The following is a 17,835-nucleotide window of genomic DNA, read 5'->3' as shown; positions in this document are numbered from 1 at the left end:
TGTTGGACTGGGAATGGGACTGTTCCCCTGACATCTAATCCCTAAAACTTTGTAGTGACTGTAACTTTTTTTTAAATTATTTTTTCCTTACCACTTAGAAATGTGTGAATCACTCATCTCCACACCATGCATATGCCTTGTCCTTCACCTCCTTGGTGGATCACACAATAGCCTTAGTGCAGCCTGCAGAGAAGCAGCCCAGCACCCTACCTCAGAGCAACCCAAATTATCACTATTTAGCTTCTGTACAAAACAGGTGCGTGCAGAGGCTTGGTGCAATGATTTGTCTTTGGAAAATTCCAGGAATCCACTCCTGCCTTCAAAATACATACATTACTTTATTCAAAGCTGATGGAAGACGTGTTTGTAGACAGAGATAATATTGATTACTAGACTAAATAATGCTGCTGGAAGAAAAAACATTTTGAGTTGCAAGCCTTTAAGTACTTATTCTGGTAAAGCGAGTGAGAAATCTGAAATCCTCTCTGTTACTTCTGTTTAAATAGCAGCAGATAAGACGTTGTAAAGACTTTCAACAACTCCACCCTCTCCCCGGCAGTGTACTCATGTTTGCTAAGCAGGCTGTGGGATCACATGCAGAGAGCAATTGTTAGGAGGCTCAGTGTCAGAACTGCAGATAAGTAGGTGCAGCTCCAAGATCTCCTTGTGTAGAGCATCTGCTAAATATTTAGCTTCTGTGATCAAGAGGTGCTTTGTACTTGTTCTATTGTCTTCAACTAGAGTTTTAGGAGCTTAACAGTTCTGAAAGTTTATTTTATTTTACTTTATTCTTGATAAAATAGGGAATATATTGCCAGATGAACTTTGTGGTATATCAAAATAACAAAATGTCCTGCTGAAAGAAAAAGGTGAGAGAAGTGATCAGCTGGAAAAAAAACTTTACTTGTTTTAAGTATGCTAAAGATGTGTCTGAAAAAGTCTGCTTCAGGTTTGTGATCAGATTGCCCCTGTGTAATTTTTTAAGAGGGGGAGGGCACAGCAGATGGACTGGGACTGAAATACCTGATCCTTCTCTATTAAAAACCTGCTGCTGCAAATTTCCTTCTAAAATGAGGCAAATAACAGAGAACCTACCATAACAGTGGCTCATCTGTTCAGTCATTTGATGTATCTCATTATCGTTGCAGTTACTGGGACTCAGCTTTCTCTTGTGCGTGAGCACAATAGTGGCACCATATTGAAATGTGTAAATATATTTGAAGAAGAGATATGAAACACCTCCTCTGTACTGACAACATGATTCACTTGGAATCCAGGAAACCCTGAGAAAATGCTGCTGCCATGAGTTCCTCATTGATTCCTCAGCTTAGCTTTAATGCACACACAGTTTTATCTAATATACTTGCCTGAATATTAAAAAAATAAATATAAATTGTCACTTAAACAGTTCCTGCCAATGTCACATAGTCCTTGTTCACACTTCTATGCCTAAGAGTGATGATATAGAAATAGATCATGTTAAGGTCAGTACACATAGTCCAAATCTGTAACACAGACACTTCTTATTCCTGTCTGTGATAGCCCCTCAGTAAAGCATTTTGGAGGAAATGAAGGCTTCAAGAAGGATAGCAGTAAGATCATGGATGAGAACTGCTTTTTCTGGCACCACCTCCACTCTCTCCATGCCCCTGCCCATTCTAGGTCCTGCAAAATTTCCAGTTCAAGGGGGAAATGGGCCATTTGGTACCAGCCCCATGTTAGGTCCCACTGGGCCACACAGCCAGGAGGAGCTGCAGAAATGCTTCATGCCATCAGGAAGTATTAACATGTGGCACCACTGATACGTGCCACACCTTTAGCCCATCACCAGTGATCCACAGAGCTTTTGCACCCAAGTTCTCTGTTGAATCTGGTGTGTGGAAAACATCTCTAGGGGAAAAAAAAAAAAAAAAAAAAAAGTAAAAAAAAAGAAACAAATGAAAGGAACTCTACAAATCCAGATGTTGGAATTTTCCAATCCCCTTTGCACGACAAGATAAGCAGGGAATAATCCTTGTTTATATAACGGTGTTGGTTTTTTTGTTTTGTTTTGTTTTTCCGGTTTTGCTTGTTTGTTTTTAAATAAAACCTGCGACCAACAGGCTTTTTTTTTTTTTTTTTTTTTTTTTTTCCCCCCGAGGTTGGTTTGCTCTTCTTCTAAAAGCCACAATAAGAAATTTCGTGAGGCCCCGCATCCCCTCGGGCTGCGTAGCGCTGAGCCGGGCAGCGCCCGCAGGGCCGGCGGTCTCCCACAGGGGGGCGCCATAGTGCCGCCGCGCCGCCCCGCGCAGGTGCTCTGGCGGGGCCGTGCTCTGTGCCCCCAGTATCCCCGGGCCCGACGTCCAGCTGTGGCCGCAGTGGGAACGGTGCTTCCTCACCCTGCCCGGCAGCTTTCCGTACTTTCTTCAGACCCGGCGGAATAAGGCTGAGGATGGCGTACATCAGCACCTCTTTTTCCAACCAGCGTGTCTTGCGTGGCGGGGAGGCTTAAGGCTGATCTCCGTACCGAATAAAGCAGTGTGGCTATTTATGGACGTGGCTTAAAGAGGAGCAGATCTCATGTACCATGTTCGAAGTTCTTGAAAAACAGCCAAAGTACAGAGGTCAAGTTTCCTGTGCTAAAAGCAACCTAATGGGACACAGGGCTGCAGCGTCATTGGCCAGTGTCTGACGGTAGCTGGAGAACTGGGTCATTGTGTGTTTTTCACTGATCACTCTGCTCAAAATATAAATTATTTTAACTTATTTGTAAGCCATATAGGATCAAATCGAAGGCCCATTGCTGTTTCAGCTGCATTTGCCTTTGGGAGCATTACCACGGGGTTCAGCTCAGGAAGATGAGGGTCAGGCCCCCAATATTGCTCAGAAGATGGTATTATGCATAAGAATATACAGAACTGTGATATCCCCTGGGATGTGATTCTTCATTAGAAATTAAGGGACAATATAGGCAAAATGATTGTTTTGCATATTTCCCCGAGGTCTACTTTTGAGAATTTGCAAAAATCCTTGGCAATGCCTAGCCCAACACCAGAGCCTTCAGTGGCTTCAGCAGCTCTCGGGAGTTTTACGGAGTTGTACACCAATAGGCTTTGCCAGTATGCCTGTGAAACTGCCTGTTCCTGGAAAAGGATTTAGATTAGATGTTGAGATTCTCAACTCAGAGCGGTGAGATGCTGGCATTACTGCCCAGACAAGTTGTGGTGCCCCATCCCTGGAAACACTCAAGGCCTGGTTGGATGGAGCCCTGGCCTGCTGAGCTGGTGGGGGGCAGCCCTACCCATGGTGAAGGAGGTTGGAACTGGATAACCTTTAAGGTTTCTTCTAACCTAAGCCATTCAGTGATTCTACGACTTAAGTAATGATGTCTCAACTGTGAAGAATCTTTTGCTTAACCAACATTATGAAGCAAAAGTACTTCATAATATAAGTGGGAATATCTCTTTTTATTTTGGGAGAATGTAGGGGATTTAAACATTGATGCTGGTTGATATGCCCATAATTTGATGATCTGCTCTGTAAGAAGTTGATCAGAATCAGAAGATACTCTCCAGAGCTCTACAGAAGAACGCAATGCAATGTGTGCAGATCAAACAGCCTTAGCATAGAAAAGGGATTTATATAGTGGCAAGTTGGGTGAAGTACACCTGTATTCTTTTAAACACTCATGTTATTTTAAATACCCCCATTTGATGTTCAGTTTGCTGCAGCACAACATGAGCAAGTGCTGGCTGGAACCGGCCTTCATTTTTAAGCTCTTGGGTTGTCTAACAGTGAGCTGTTATCAACTGCTAGGACCATGTTATCATCAGATTTTCCCAGAAGTGTTCACTTCCTTATATCTACTTTTGTTAATATTATAGCACTTTTTTTTTTTCCCCCCCTTACCATCATAAAACATATTAACTCCTTCTTGTCCATATAGGGCAAAGAAAACCAAATAGCACTTTACTTGCCAGCTGGGACAGTTTTTATCAGTAGTAATCAGTTTATTTTCCCCACTGGATTAAAAACTCTGCTGTTTGCACTCCTGTGGTGCAGTGATGTCCTCCCCTGTTTATGTGCCCAAGTTTAAACTTTGACCACCTCCACCACATTGCTCTTCTTCCTAATAAACTCAGAACAAAAAGTTGAAAAAGTTAAACAAGAAGAAAGCATGGAGGCATCATACCTGTATTGAATTTGGGAAGTTAATGGGAATGTGTGTATTACCAAGGCCTGGTCTTGCAGTCCTCTCTGAAGCAATAACTTACAGGTCAGCTTTGCCAAAGGTGGAGTGAGGGCAGAAGTCTGCAACAGTTGGCAATGGAGGAGCAAGATGTCATCTGCCCTACAAAAAGGGGCCTTTTTTCTCTCCCAAATATTTAAAGTGGATACTTATGGATTTGTCTCAGTGGGGTTAGGCAGTAGCAATTCTATGGGAGAAAGGGTGACAGATATCCCATGGTATTTAAAATACACTAGCTTCTTCCTAAGTCTCTAGGAATGGAATGAGGTCAGTGCTGACGTGATGCAGATCTGAGCTGCGCTCCCCTCTGTTAACCCTCTCTGGGAGAGGAGGAAGCCCACCACCCTCCTTCCCCAAGTTACAACAAGTTATTATCTGTCAAACAATCTTTCAAAGTAGTTCCTTCAGATGAGATAATAAATATACAAAAAGAAAAAAAAAAAGTCTACTATATAAATGAAAGCGGATTTATAAAATTACAAGTTTAATAGATAAATATAATAAATACTTTATGCATCATAACTCTGGACAACTACATTTAAAGCAAGTATGTTGGCAAGTCACAAAAAAAGTCGCATCTCAGCAACTTTGTATTTCATAAAACCACACTGACAGGCATATTACAATGCTACGTATGAGGCTGTATGCTGTAAGTATGTTTAAATCCCGCTCACCTACCGAGTTCACCATGACATACATAGAGGTGCAGTGTACCTTATATCCTGGAATGTCTTTTTGAACACCGACATGGTACTACAGAGAGATGCTCTACTTACCAGGGACAGTGGGGGGAGTTTTAAAGAAAAATAGTGGTAAATGACTTCTAGAAAAACTAAAGCATTTCTTAACTTTTTATTGACATTGGCAAATTAAAATAGAATAAATTAACAATATTTTCTCAAAAAAATGTTTTGTACAAAAATACTGTCAAAATTTCCTGAAAAGCTTTCAACACAGTAGTATCTTTTCATGTACGGAATAAACTATATTAGCACAGTGTCAAAATGCTGAAGACAGAAAATAATTAGAACTAAAAAAAAAAAAAAAAAAAAAAAAAAAAAAGAGAAAGAAGACCTGTGAAATGTTTGCCACTAGTCAGCATTCCATCCACACCATATTATTGTCTGTACATATGGGGGAGGGGGAATGGGCAGCAGACTCTAAGTAACAGTATTACTTGTTCTGATCCGGAAAGGTTTGGCCCACATCTGCTAAGCTTCCAGTTTAGCATATCCGAAAAATAAAAGAAAATAATGTATTCATTAGCCTGCACTGCGATGCATAGTTAAAAATTAAGCAAGATGGCAGCATTTGTGCAGTAGTATCTGCCCTTCAAAGTTCATGCAACCAACGAATGCCTTTTTCCCTGTTCCCTCAGAATTTAAATGCAGCTCGAGTCATTGGAAACCGTCGTTTACCAAAATCCCCAAGATCAAGCAGTTTGCCGAGATTAACATCTATCTGTTCAGCACGGTGGGAGTGATGGGCACGTTCCTGCGAGGAAACCAGGAGAGTGGAAGGGGGCAAACAGCGCCCAAAGGCACAGTTCGATGGGAATGATCCCCGGGGGGACGGGGGAAGGATGGGAGGGAGGGGCGAGGGGGGGGGGGGGGGGGGGGGGAGGACACGTGAATGTCGAGGCTACAAAAATAAGAAGTGGCAGCAATTTAAAAAAAAAAAAAAAAAAAAAAGAGTTTACGCAAGCGCATAGTTTACTCTGCTTTCCAGATTCTCACCTTTTCGGGCAGCGAAAAGTGAGACACCGCGTCGGGGGGAATGTTTTCACTCGCACCGCTAGAAAGTCCTTTGTTTGTTGGAAATGAATCAGCAGCTCACCCTGCTGGGCTGCTGTTTGCAAACGAAGTCCGTCATGAAGTCAAACTCGTTCTGTCCCAACCACAGCTCGGGCAGCTCCTTGATGCGATCCAGCCCCATTTCGATGACTAAGGACATGAGGACCTCCTCGTCGATGAAGTCAGTGTCTATGACATTGGGCGGCAGCATCGCCGCGGGGACGTGGGGCACGGCGGGCGGCAAGCCGCTGCCTCCGCCGCCGTGCTTGGGGTTGCAGTCCCTGAAATGCTGTCCGCCGCCGCTCAGCGGGTGGCCGCCGGGGTGCAAGTCCGGCACGTAGTGGCCGTGCGGGTACGGGTGGTGGCTGAAGTACTGGTTGTTGAGCTTCTGCAGCTGCATGCTGGCGCTCAGCTGCCCTCCCGGGCTGCCCACGGGGGGGGCCATGAACTGGGAGCCGCTGAAGCGGGCGGGGGGCGGCATGTTGCCGGCCGGGTGCCCCCCGCCCACGCCGCCCGGCCCCATGGCGTGCCGGACCCCGCCGCTCGCGTTCATATTGCCCGCTCCGTAATGTATATGGTCTCCCATCAGGGCGCTGAAGGCGTGCGGCTGCTGTTGCTGCTGCTGGTGGTGATGGGGGGCGGCGAACTGCCCCATGCCCAGCCGGTGCGCGGGGTGGTGGTGGAGCCCGCCGGCGCCGTCGGGGAATCGCCCGTGGTTCATGGCCATCATGTGTTCCGCCATCTCCCACCTGGAAAGCGAGCGTGTTAAAGAGAACGCCCCTCGACCACCGGCCCGAGGAAAGCCACCGCGCCGCTCGCCGTCCTCCTTCCAGGGGGAATCTCCCTACCGCGTCTCTACCGTGGAGTACAAAGGGAGAACCGCGAGCGGCGCCCGCCCTGCGAACGCCCCTCTCCCCTCCGCTCAGCCGGTGCGCGGCGCGGCGCGCCCGCCCGCTCCAACTTGTGCGCACCATCGGCGGAGTGCGGCACCCGGCACAGCCGCCTCCTCCCGGACGGCGGCCCCGCGCCTCCCGAGCCCCCCGTGTGTCACAAGCGGCGTTGGTTCTAAGGCGCTCCACCAACTTGCGGAGAGCGAGCAAAGAACCGGGAAGTCCCACCCCGCCGCTGTCAGCAACTTTTGGAATTAAGTCCCAATTAAAAAGAAATAAATTCAGACACCGCGAGGCACAGATAAGGAGATTAAGCCGCGCAGTCGAGGAGCACCTTTTCTCGCGTGTTTAAGCGGTCGCATTTTTGCTGCCGTACACAAAAGGGACGCAGCGCAGCAGCTGCCCAACCTCCGCACTCACCTCCCGGCTGCTTTCTTCTTTCCCTTCAAAAGTGGCGGTGAAATCAGTCAGCAGCAGTCACCCCGCATAGAGCGCGCTGCCCTCCTCTCCCGGGCTGACGTGACGGCGGGGCTCTGCCTCTGCCGCAGCCCCAGCGCCGCTCCTCACTCCTCTGCGAGGCTCATCGGCACTTGCCAACAATGAGCTGTGTTTCTTACCCAGCTTTGGCCACAGCTAATATAGGATTTCAGAAGGGAGGAGCAAAACCCTTACAGGCAACCAGAAGTAAAACCTGGAGCAAGCGAGGGGAAAAAAAAAAAAAAACAAAAACCAACGAAAACCAACCAACACCCAGCGCGCACACATACACACACACGCAGGGACACATACACGCGCAGAGCCACGCAGGACAGCATCCAGAGGCCCCACTCCCCCTGCCCGGCCGACACGTGTGTTTGTGGGCTCCCCCGGGAACAAAGCGGGGCTCCGCGGCGGGGAGCGCAGCCCCGGCAGTGCCACAGAGGAGGGCGCTGCCCACCGGCACCGCACGGCCGCGGACACGCGTGGGCCCGACCGCTAAGGCAGCGCCGCCCGCTCTCAAAGAGGCCCCGCTCCGCGACCCTCCCGGGCCTCCGCCGTGCAGGTGTCCGACCCCGGACGCGGACGCGCGTGGGCGCTCCCACGGGCCGGCGCCTCTCCCGGCGGCGAGATCCGAGATCCACCTTTTTTCATAGCCGCGGTGCCGCATCTCTCCCTCCCGGCTTCCCTCCGTACCCGCGTAGCCCCACAGTGTAGCAGCCACCTTGGGTGTGCGGGGCGGGTGCCCATCTGGTGATGCCCATTTTCTTGCTTACGATCCATGTTCGTAGAATGGAGAAGGAAAAAAGAACGTAGATAATGCGGGTGAATGCTTTGTGAATATGACCGTCCTGGCTAGCATGTCCTCTGCCCCTCCTGTCACAGGTTGCCCCGTGCCACCCTAGAGGGACAAGTGTGCCCCAACTGCCTCTAGAGCAGCAGTCCTGCACGGGGCACCTCTGCTCCAAACCCACCCTGCTCTGGAGGGCTGTTGTGCTGGAGGAGTACACAGATGCTGTGGGATGTGGGTGGCCTGCTGCAGGGGAGAGCTGGACGTTGACTTGATTTCAGCTTTCACCCGACTTTCTCCTCTCTGCTTTTCCTTCTTGGGTGCCCACATGAACACCCTTTCCCAGACAGGAGGGATCATTCGCTCCTCTTTTGAAGTCATAGCAGCCATCGTGGAGGCTGAGCTGGAGCTTCTGCTCCTCCATGTACTATACAAGGACACAGCAGTCTAAGAGGTGCACAAGTACTTCTGGGGAGGGGATGTCAGCAAAGGCCACAGGGATCACTAGGAAGTTCGGGCCATATGGCAGCCCTCCTACCACCTTTTGTGTGGATGAGACCCTCACCTGGCCACAGCAAATTAAGGAAGAGCAGCAGCTCCACCTCTCTTTTCTGTGATGGAGACAGAGGAAGGAATTCCACTCGATTATTCTTATGGGTCCCTTCCAATTCAGGATATTCTATAATTCTACAGTTCCACGATTCTGTGAAGAGTAAATCCCTGCATGGCTGTTGCAGTCCTCACACATACAAGGCGCCAGAAGAATATTCCACTCAAACCCCAGCTGAGATGCATGGCAAGGATGGAATTAAAGCCCTGGGAGGAAAGGGAGTGCCTTGAGTTCCAAAGTTACCTTGAGGAAGTGACCTCACCCTGCAGATCTCTTTCCTGCAGGGATTACTTAGGATGTCATCACAAAGTTGTGTTTTGCTCTTCTGATGCATGTTGAGTAGGTACACTTTTGGGAGAAGCTGTTCAGCGGGACCTCCAGTCTGGCCCAGGGAGGTCAGAAGAGTGACACTACCTTTCTGGAGGTTTTTCTTTCTCATAGTTGTGTAGGTTTTACAGGGCAAAACAATGAATAATAAGAGGATCCTGCTCCATTTGGCAAGTTGTCAGCTGTGTATCATGACAAGTGGTTTGTTTAATGTCACATATCCATGGTGATATCGGTATGCCTTTTTGCTCTCCCTTGCTTTGAGTTTTGGATCCTTTTTAAAGCCAAGCACACATCATATCACAGCCCTGCAAATGCCCTTTCCTATTTTCAGCTGTCAGATGTTGGAAGCTGGTATCAGATGCCAAAGTGAGTTATGGAGAATTGGCAAGAGACTGCCAGAAGCAATAGAAGGCATGTCAGAGCCTTTGTGACACCTCACTCATACAAAACACATCTTCAGGTATTTACAGCCCACGTGCAGTGAAGCAGGCATGATGGAGCTTTCTTCATCAGGGGCTGCAGTGTGTCGAGATAAAGCTCAGCAGGGTGATACAAGACATGTTTTCATTGTTACTGGTTTGTGGCCGTAGCACAATAGGAACAATCAACTGGTTGCTTTCCAGGAAATGGCTGGAAGACTTGGTGACAGGCAGCTAAGGGAATGCAGGACAAAGCATGAGACCATCATCATGGAGCTGGTAGCAAGCTGGATCTCATGCATGCCACTCCTGATTTGAGCCAAGTTTATTTAAAGCTATCCTGTCACCCATAGTCTACAAAGGCATCTGCATACCTGAATTGGCTCTTCAGTCAAATAACAAGAAAGGCAGTGCATGGCTGGAGAATGCAGGAAGTGGGCAGGGTGAGGATGGAGCAGCAGAGCTCACAGATGTACTCCTCAGCGAGGACCTCGAGTACAGCTGAAATCAGAAAGCGATTGCTGTGCCCATTCTGGAAGAACCACTGAGAACGATTAAACACAGCAATAGAAAAGCAAGGAAAAACCGTCCTCGCTCGGGTGTTAACATTTTATATCAGAAAGTCACAGGGGAACAGAGCCTGGTTTCTGGCTGTAGCCCTGCTCACTCCTTCCAGTTTGGAACACTGCTGGAACTAAAAGGAAAATTAAGAAGGATAATCCCAGACAGTGTCTTTCCAGATATTCGTTGGAAATGTTCAAGTCAACTGAATAAATATGGTTCTAGGGATCTGCCTCTGGAACCAAATAAACAATGAATTTCTGGGAGATTTGGATCTCTAAGTCCTTTTTCTTTTTTCTTTTTCTTTTTTTCTTTTTTTTTTTAATTTCTCTTCTCTTCTCTTCTCTTCTCTTCTCTTCTCTTCTCTTCTCTTCTCTTCTCTTCTCTTCTCTTCTCTTCTCTTCTCTTCTCTTCTCTTCTCTTCTCTTCTCTTCTCTTCTCTTCTCTTCTCTTCTCTTCTTTCTCTTCTCTCTCCTTTTCTTTTCTTTTCTTTTCTTTTCTTTTCTTTTCTTTTCTTTTCTTTTCTTTTCTTTTCTTTTCTTTTCTTTTCTTTTCTTTTCTTTTCTTTTCTTTTCTTTTCTTTTCTTTTCTTTTCTTTTCTTTTCTTTTCTTTTCTTTTCTTTTCTTTTCTTTTCTTTTCTTTTCTTTTCTTTTCTTTTCTTTTCTTTTCTTTTCTTTTCTTTTCTTTTCTTTTCTTTTCTTTTTTTCTTTCCAACTCCAAATGTAATCTGTAACTCCCTGTGACTTGTTTCTCCCACATCACCCCTGGAAGTGAGTTTCTATGTGTTCCCTCCCACGCTGACACAAAGCAGTCAGGAAAACCCAATTCAGGACATCTGCTAGGGTTATCTGATAGGAAATTTTATATTAGAATGATATCCTGGAAGAAATGCCCTTTCTGTAGAAATGATTAAGCTATTGTATTGGAAGACAAGCCATTACTTTCTGGCACCTCTCACTTCTGTCCTCATCACTGCTTCCTTCAATCCCACCCTTCCCTGGGCACTTGGCACTTGGAAGGGAAGACGCAACTGTGGTGCAGGACGGCTCCAGCTCAGGCTCCACCAGCTGCATGGCTGCTGCCTGTTTCACAGCCCATCCCTAGGAAAAACAATGAACTCGGCATCTTTGTTCCAAATAGGTCCCCAGGAAGCACAGAGATCCTTTTTGGTCTGTCAGCATGCCTTTCCCCCTTTTTTTCAGAACAGTGAGTTTATTGCCTATGGGAAAAAATGCAAAGTTTTTGACTAGAGGAGGTATTTCTTTTTCTGACGTATTTATTGAGAGACCAGTTATTCTTTAATGGTTTGGGATGGACACAAGGTTATCTGTAGGCCTGGGCATGAGATCCTCCAAGAATCCAGGTGGGAAGGAATGATCTGCTGCTTGACTAGCACCAAAACTGTGGCAGAATGAATAGAATTAACTTTGTTCAATTCATTCAGTACAAGCATCCTAAAACCATCACAGCTCTCCACAGCTGGTTCCAGACACTGGCCAGGTGTTCCACAGAGCTCAGCTTAAGCCCTCCTGTTTCAACAGTCCTCTCTCCTTGGGAATGCTGCAGGTGAGGTGATGTGCCTGGCATACTGGTCAGCAGCACAGGTGTGGAGGAGGTGACCCCAGTGGTGGGTCACATTTGAAGGAATTACTGGAAAGATGTCCAAGCAAAAGAAAATCTGTTCCCATGTTCCTTGTAGTGTGTGAAAAGTGGGTGGAAATGTAAGGAGACAGAGTGTGTGTGATCTCCATCAGTCAGCACGGGGCTCGTTTTTCCTTTGCTAGGCTTCACAATGTCATTGATTGCTGTGTTTACTGGTAGTAGTTATTCTGCTAAGAACAGTGGTTAGCAGTCTATTTGTTAGCAACAAATCTTTACGAAAAACAAAGAATTACTCAGAGCAAGGAACTTTTTGAGCCATTTGGAAATGCCTTTGAAGATTTCCTTGTCTTACATCCATCTTTGTGTGCCAGGAACAGAAGATGTATGAATCGAAATGGTCTTCTAAATTAAGGAACACGGGCTATGCAAATTGTGTTGCTCTCTCCCACCCACCTTTTCCTGTTTGTTTAGATGGCTCAAGATAGTAATATGCTGGTTTTTTGTAATGGTGATAATGAATGTGGCTTTGCACCTTTCATCTATATTGTCTTATATGTGTGAGAAAGTCTTGGGAAAGATGACAAGTTCCATCATTTTGCTGTTATGTGCTCTTGGTGCAGTACTTCAAGATTACTTAACTATGAGGTTCATCCATAAGTGTAATTTTATTGCAAAGTATTCTTTTTGAAATAAAGTTTTGTAAAAAATAAGAACTCTTACTAAGAACATTATTTTATGAAGAGATTCAGGAGGATGTAATTGTACAAAAATGAACTCATAAATGCACAGATCACTGATCAAGCATCATCCCAATGTATTCTATCACACAAAATCCCAGCTTGGACATTTTTGGACCCTCTTTACTTTCAGGCATCAATGATAAAAAGATATTACAAAAGAAAAACATTCATGTAACTTTGGGGAAGTGGTAGGTAGTAGCTTCTGCAGCAAACCAAATGACACCAGGTTCAGATTTAGCACAGAGATTAAAAGCAGTCATAAGTGAGGCTGTATGAACATAATTTTGTTCCGTTTGTCCACTGAGGCAAGTAATAATAATATTACTTTAAGTCAACAAAGGCTTCTTAAAAATGTTCAAGTAGAATGAAATGTTTTATTTAATTAAAAACTGTTAGAAAGTAGAGTACATACTTCTAAGTATGTATTAGACCTGGATGATTACACCCCAAGTGTTCATTGCATACATTCTGTAATTAATTGAACTGGTAGTTAACAAGTAATTTATTTAAAGTCCACAGAATAATTGAAGTTTGTTATTAGAATGAATTGGAGTTCTAAAAAAAAAAAAAAAAAAAAAAAAGATTTATGATTACAAATATGAATTCCAGTCCAGGGTTCATTTATACATATGATTACCAGTCACATTTTTTAGGCAGATCATTTCACACAGTTATCCTATTTTCTTGCATCTGTGTACAAATATTTTATTTCAAATCAATGAGTCTAAGCAGGAAGTAAAATGCTTCTCAGTATGAGTAAGGGTGACAAAATCTGACTTCTCAGACCACCAACTGAGCAAATTGATTCAACTTAAACACAACGATGGGGCCGCGTTTCCAGGTGGTTGCATCTTTACAGCGTGACAGTCCACTTGAGACACTGAGCTGTGTGAGTGTCTAGCTTGGAATTTAATAGTATCCAATCTGAAATCTGATTGTATTATTCCATTGATTAAGTCCATGTTTTCCCTTCACGGCTCTAATATTTCTGATATGAATAAAAGGTTAGCGAAATTAACATAATGTTTATAATGGAAATGTTCTGTTACTGTACTGAGCTACAATTTCAATTTGAGTAAGTGCATACTTTAGGCATGCTCATTGGACCTCATGCAGCAGAATCTTTCTAAATCACAGGAGAAATACTGACTCCCATGGGGCTCTTCAAGGGTTCACTGAACAGCAAACAAGTATGTGCTGAAACAGTGTTGTATTATGTAGCAAACTTGTTCCATAATATAATCACCGTGGTTGCTAAGGTTTCTCCAGCATCCTTGGCACTTTTAATTTTTCTTAAATAAATGGGGAAGTAGTTCAATCCTCTTGATGATGATAAAGGGTTACAGGCAGCTGTGGTGTTGGTCATGTGTCACACACAGTCAGCAGACAGTTGCAGTTTCAGTTACACTTTCTCCTTTGATTTGATTATGTTTTTCTCCTAAATTAAATAATTGCAATGTGTGTACTGTGTGGTGATGGCAGCAACATTCATTCCAGGCCTTTAAGAATATGCTGCGGTTCATGGGGAATTTATAAGAAGTAAACCTTCCCAATGCATTCAGCATTTTTGCATATGCCTTCTCCATTTTGCTTACTTTTACAAGCTTTTCAAACATGAAGGATCACGAATCATTCCACCACGGACCCATCTTTTCAGTGGATTTTCACTGCACTTCTTTAGTTGAAAGCCTGTAATCCAAACTTCTATTTTGAGGCTTTATGTTTCAAGTTGGGTCTCATCTCAATCCAGTACTTCACATCGTCTTTCTTTGGAGCTGCGGTATCTTATCTGGCTGGCTTTTTTGTGGCAAGGGTTAATCTCACACAGACAGGCCATTCTCGGTGTGTAAGATACCTATCTAGGCTTCTCCCTCCCTGAGTGCTAGCTGCAGACAAGGCTTGCTGTTATTCTTCTCAAGATTAGTTACACACTTTCTATGTGGATTACTTCTTGTTCTCCCTCAGCCTTTCATTTTGGCTGGCACCAGCCTATGCTGTTTCCACTTGTGTAAGAAGCTTTTTTTTTTTTTTTTTTTCTTGGGGGGGGGGGGGGGGTGAAGAAGAGGGCGGAGGGGGCTGTGGGATTCAAAAATGACAGACCTAATTTTGAAATGTTTCACGTTTTGCTCCGAAAAGTGTACATCCGGATGCCTAAGAAACAACGAAGACCCAGAAAAGTAAACATAAACAAAACAGTTCAAAATAGTTCAGATTTCCTTAAGTTAGTTAAAACTCACGTTTTGTAGCCCCTCGTTTGGAAACACAAAGATAAACGCTGTTTTCTGATCAAGCATAGCTATGCGAGTTCTGTAAAATTATGATACAGTGATTTTTTCAAATGATTAATTTTGCTTGAAGTTGTTTTTAGGACGGCACGGGAGATGTACGTGATTTTTCACACACTGTTGTTCTTGTGCGTCAGCCTGATGATATCACACTCAAGCACTAATAATATTACTAGTTGCTTTTTACATAAATTAGCACTTTACAGCTTCAGTGCATAACACCAACACTACCTAATTACTCTAGAATTGAGCATGCACTCTTTTCCTTTTAAATGAGAAGCTGATGGATTCAAATGGTGATATGTAATCAGAAAAGAAAACAAGACCTTTAACAGCCTAGTTAGTGGTTTCATCAACAGATTAGGAGCCAGAGTATTTGTTCTCCCTCCTCTCCCCCACCTTCCCACTTCTGTCAGTGTAATGAAATTCTGTCTTAAGCACCCAAATTCCTTTTTCATTGTGAAAGTCTCAAACAGAGCCTAGTTTTTTCTTTCTATAAAATGGGAAAAGTAATATCCCCCTCCTAAAAAATGCCTTGCGGCGACCTTTTTGGTGTGAATACATGAGTATTATTACTGTGGCCATAGATAATTTATGTCAAAATATTTTAAAGATATTTTAGTTTTCTGCTCTATTTTCCATTCACGACCCTGGCCACCTTGATCCCTTGATCTCGCTTAGAAAGTCGCTATCACCATCAACTTCGACGGAGGCAAGGTCCACCCAGGAACGTTCAATGTCACACCAAATAAAGTTCCTTTCCAACAACCTCTCAGCAACAGCTCCTTAAGCTCTCATTCCTGCCCAAGAAAAACTCTCCCCTCTCTTCTATTGCCTTTTCTGTGCCCTAAATATTCCACTCCCAGTGCCTCTTACCAATTACCCCTGCAAGACTCTTTGGAGGCACTTGCTTCCTTTCTGCTCCAGGATGAATTATTCTTACAAACTTTCAATCCTCATAGCTCTTGCCCAGGAAGATCACTGCAATTTTCCTTCCAAATAGCCCATATCCTGCAGCTATATGCAACATTGCCTCTCTTGAAAAAAAAAAACAAACCATCATCCAGTGAGTTGCAACAGTCTAACAACTATGACCCATTATAGTGAAGTTATGTCCTTTGATAAATTCTTTGCATAATCTCATCCATAGCCTCTTTCTTCCCTCCAGACTCTGATATCCCAATAACCAATTTCCATTCGTACAGAAAGTGTTAAATCCAACAACTTACCTGACTACAGATCCACATACAATGAAACAAATATCCTACATTTTTCTCTAGTATGAAAGCTGTGTAACAATAGAAGGAATATTTGTTAGGGCTCTTACACTTGTCTGAAATTGTCTTCAACATCTTTGGTGAAATATTTCCTCAAAGTGCTTGGTCTATTTTTCTACCTCCTGCGTTTGCCTGCTCTTCATATCCCTCCTTGCCACTCTGATGTCATGGCAGGAAGACTACTAACTGTGTACATTTAACTTACATTCCTCTAAGAGTGTGAGAAATATTCCCTACTCTGCATTTTCATTTAGAGATTTTCTAAAAGTCATCATATTTGAGGATAAAACTCCTGCCAGTTTACAATGTTTTATGAACATTTCATTCATTGTCTTCAGTGCATAAATTCTCAAGGCTAGTTGATTGCTTGGGAATATTTATGTAGCTTGCAGAATAAAACAAACAGCTCAGTGACTAATACTGGCTTAAATTGATTGTATAGCTCTGATTAATGCTATTTTTAACTGTAATGTTAGGTTCATTGCAGCTCATGTATTATGGCTAGCTATCCCTGGCTCAATTTTTTGTTAGCACAGCACAAGGGAACTTGATTTGAGAAAGAACAAATAGCTGAAAGGATATCTGAAATTCAGTCACACATATTATGCCTGAATGTAGGTACTTAGAGCACAGAAAAACTGCTGGTACAGTACATTTGGCATTTGCCTACTAGCGATGCCAACAATAATATCTTCCAGAGAACTCAGAAAGCATCCAGCACTGAACAATACCATACTTTGAGAAGGACTTCCTTGTGCTCATACAACTGAGAGGACAAACCTTTAATGCAATGCACCTAGACAGTCATATCATCACCAATGTAAACCTGAAGGATTTCTGTCTTAACACTGCTGAGTCTGAACTTCATAACTTGAAAACTCGTGTTATTTTCTGTACAACAATGTGGTACCTCCCTGACTCGTATAATCAGTTTTACTGATTACAGCAGTTAATGGGCTAACTCGATTTACATCAGCTGAAAGACTGTTTCCAGCATTTTTATTTATTTACTTTCTGTATGTTTAAGTCTTCTCTGTTTTGGTTGTAAACTAAGCTCTTTGCCATATTAAAAGTTTATGACTAGTTTTCCATGGATTGTTAAACTATGTCCATTTGTGTGCTGTTTTTTGGTTGGTTTGTTTTTTCATTATTATTGGACAACATACATAGGCATACTATGTCTGTTTCAACTCAGTGTATAAACTTCTTGTGTTCTTTCTTCAAAAATGGCTATTTTGCTGTGTAAAAAATGCTGAGATGACCTGTAGTCAGAAGCAGGGCAAATAACTCAGGACTTGCTCAGGGCTGCCCTCTGCAAGGTCTTTTGGTTTACTCTGTAGAGAAGAATATTTCTCTTCCACTTTCCTCCAAGGGTACTTAAAAGAAACTTTTTGTCAATACTTTACATAACCTCATTGCAGTATTTTCTGTCTTCCATTTTTTAATTGCAGCTTATTTTCTGAGTTTGACCACTGCAGCACACTGAGCAGACATCTTCATTAAGTTGTCCACACTGATGCCTCAATCTTTTTGCTGAAAGGTTACAATTAATTCAGAACCCATCTGTGTATACAAGTAGTTAAATCATGTCTTCCAAGGCACATTACTCTGTGCTTATCTGCTCTGCATCCCATCTGCCATGGCATTCCTCAATTACTTGTTTTTGTCAAGGCTTTCTTAGGTGTCTCCCCACCCACCAGCCTCCTCTCTCCTGTCACTCCTGCACAGCCATCCTTTCTGGTATATTCTCAGCAAGTGTAGTGAAAATTATTGCTGTATGTTTTGATCCAGGAGGGTGAAGTTTTCAAAGAGAACTGAATGGTTATTCCTAC

The 17,835-nt window shown here is 43.9% G+C and overlaps 1 protein-coding gene across 3 annotated transcripts; it reads right to left on the bottom strand.

Moving 5' to 3' along the window:
- Nucleotides 1-5,833: 5,833 nt before the first annotated feature.
- CITED2 (Cbp/p300 interacting transactivator with ED-rich tail 2) lies at nt 5,834-7,610 on the bottom strand. 3 transcript variants are annotated; one of them, XM_031614003.2, is made up of 2 exons: nt 7,332-7,610; nt 5,834-6,770 (listed from the first exon to the last, which is right to left on the bottom strand). In XM_031614003.2, the coding sequence occupies exon 2, from the start codon at nt 6,761-6,763 to the stop codon at nt 6,053-6,055; it is 711 nt and encodes a 236-aa protein (XP_031469863.1). In that variant the 5' UTR covers nt 6,764-6,770; nt 7,332-7,610; the 3' UTR covers nt 5,834-6,052. The 3 variants fall into 3 exon arrangements, with proteins under 3 accessions (XP_031469863.1, XP_031469881.1, XP_031469872.1); XM_031614021.2 differs by lacking the exon at nt 7,332-7,610 and adding an exon at nt 6,993-7,156; XM_031614012.2 differs by lacking the exon at nt 7,332-7,610 and adding an exon at nt 6,870-6,957.
- Between the last annotated feature and the right edge of the window lie 10,225 nt (nt 7,611-17,835).

Source organism: Phasianus colchicus, chromosome 2 (assembly GCF_987193195.1).
Source record: "Phasianus colchicus chromosome 2, bPhaCol1.hap1.1, whole genome shotgun sequence".
In the NCBI taxonomy this organism is placed as follows: Eukaryota; Metazoa; Chordata; class Aves; order Galliformes; family Phasianidae; genus Phasianus; species Phasianus colchicus.
Note: the sequence above shows the minus strand (reverse complement) of the source record. Positions and strands in the feature narration are given on the sequence as shown.

Coding starts and splice junctions, on each gene's coding strand:
- CITED2 (XM_031614003.2), bottom strand. CDS start 6,763: ATGGCGGAACACATGATGGCCATGAACCACGGGCGATTCCCCGACGGC.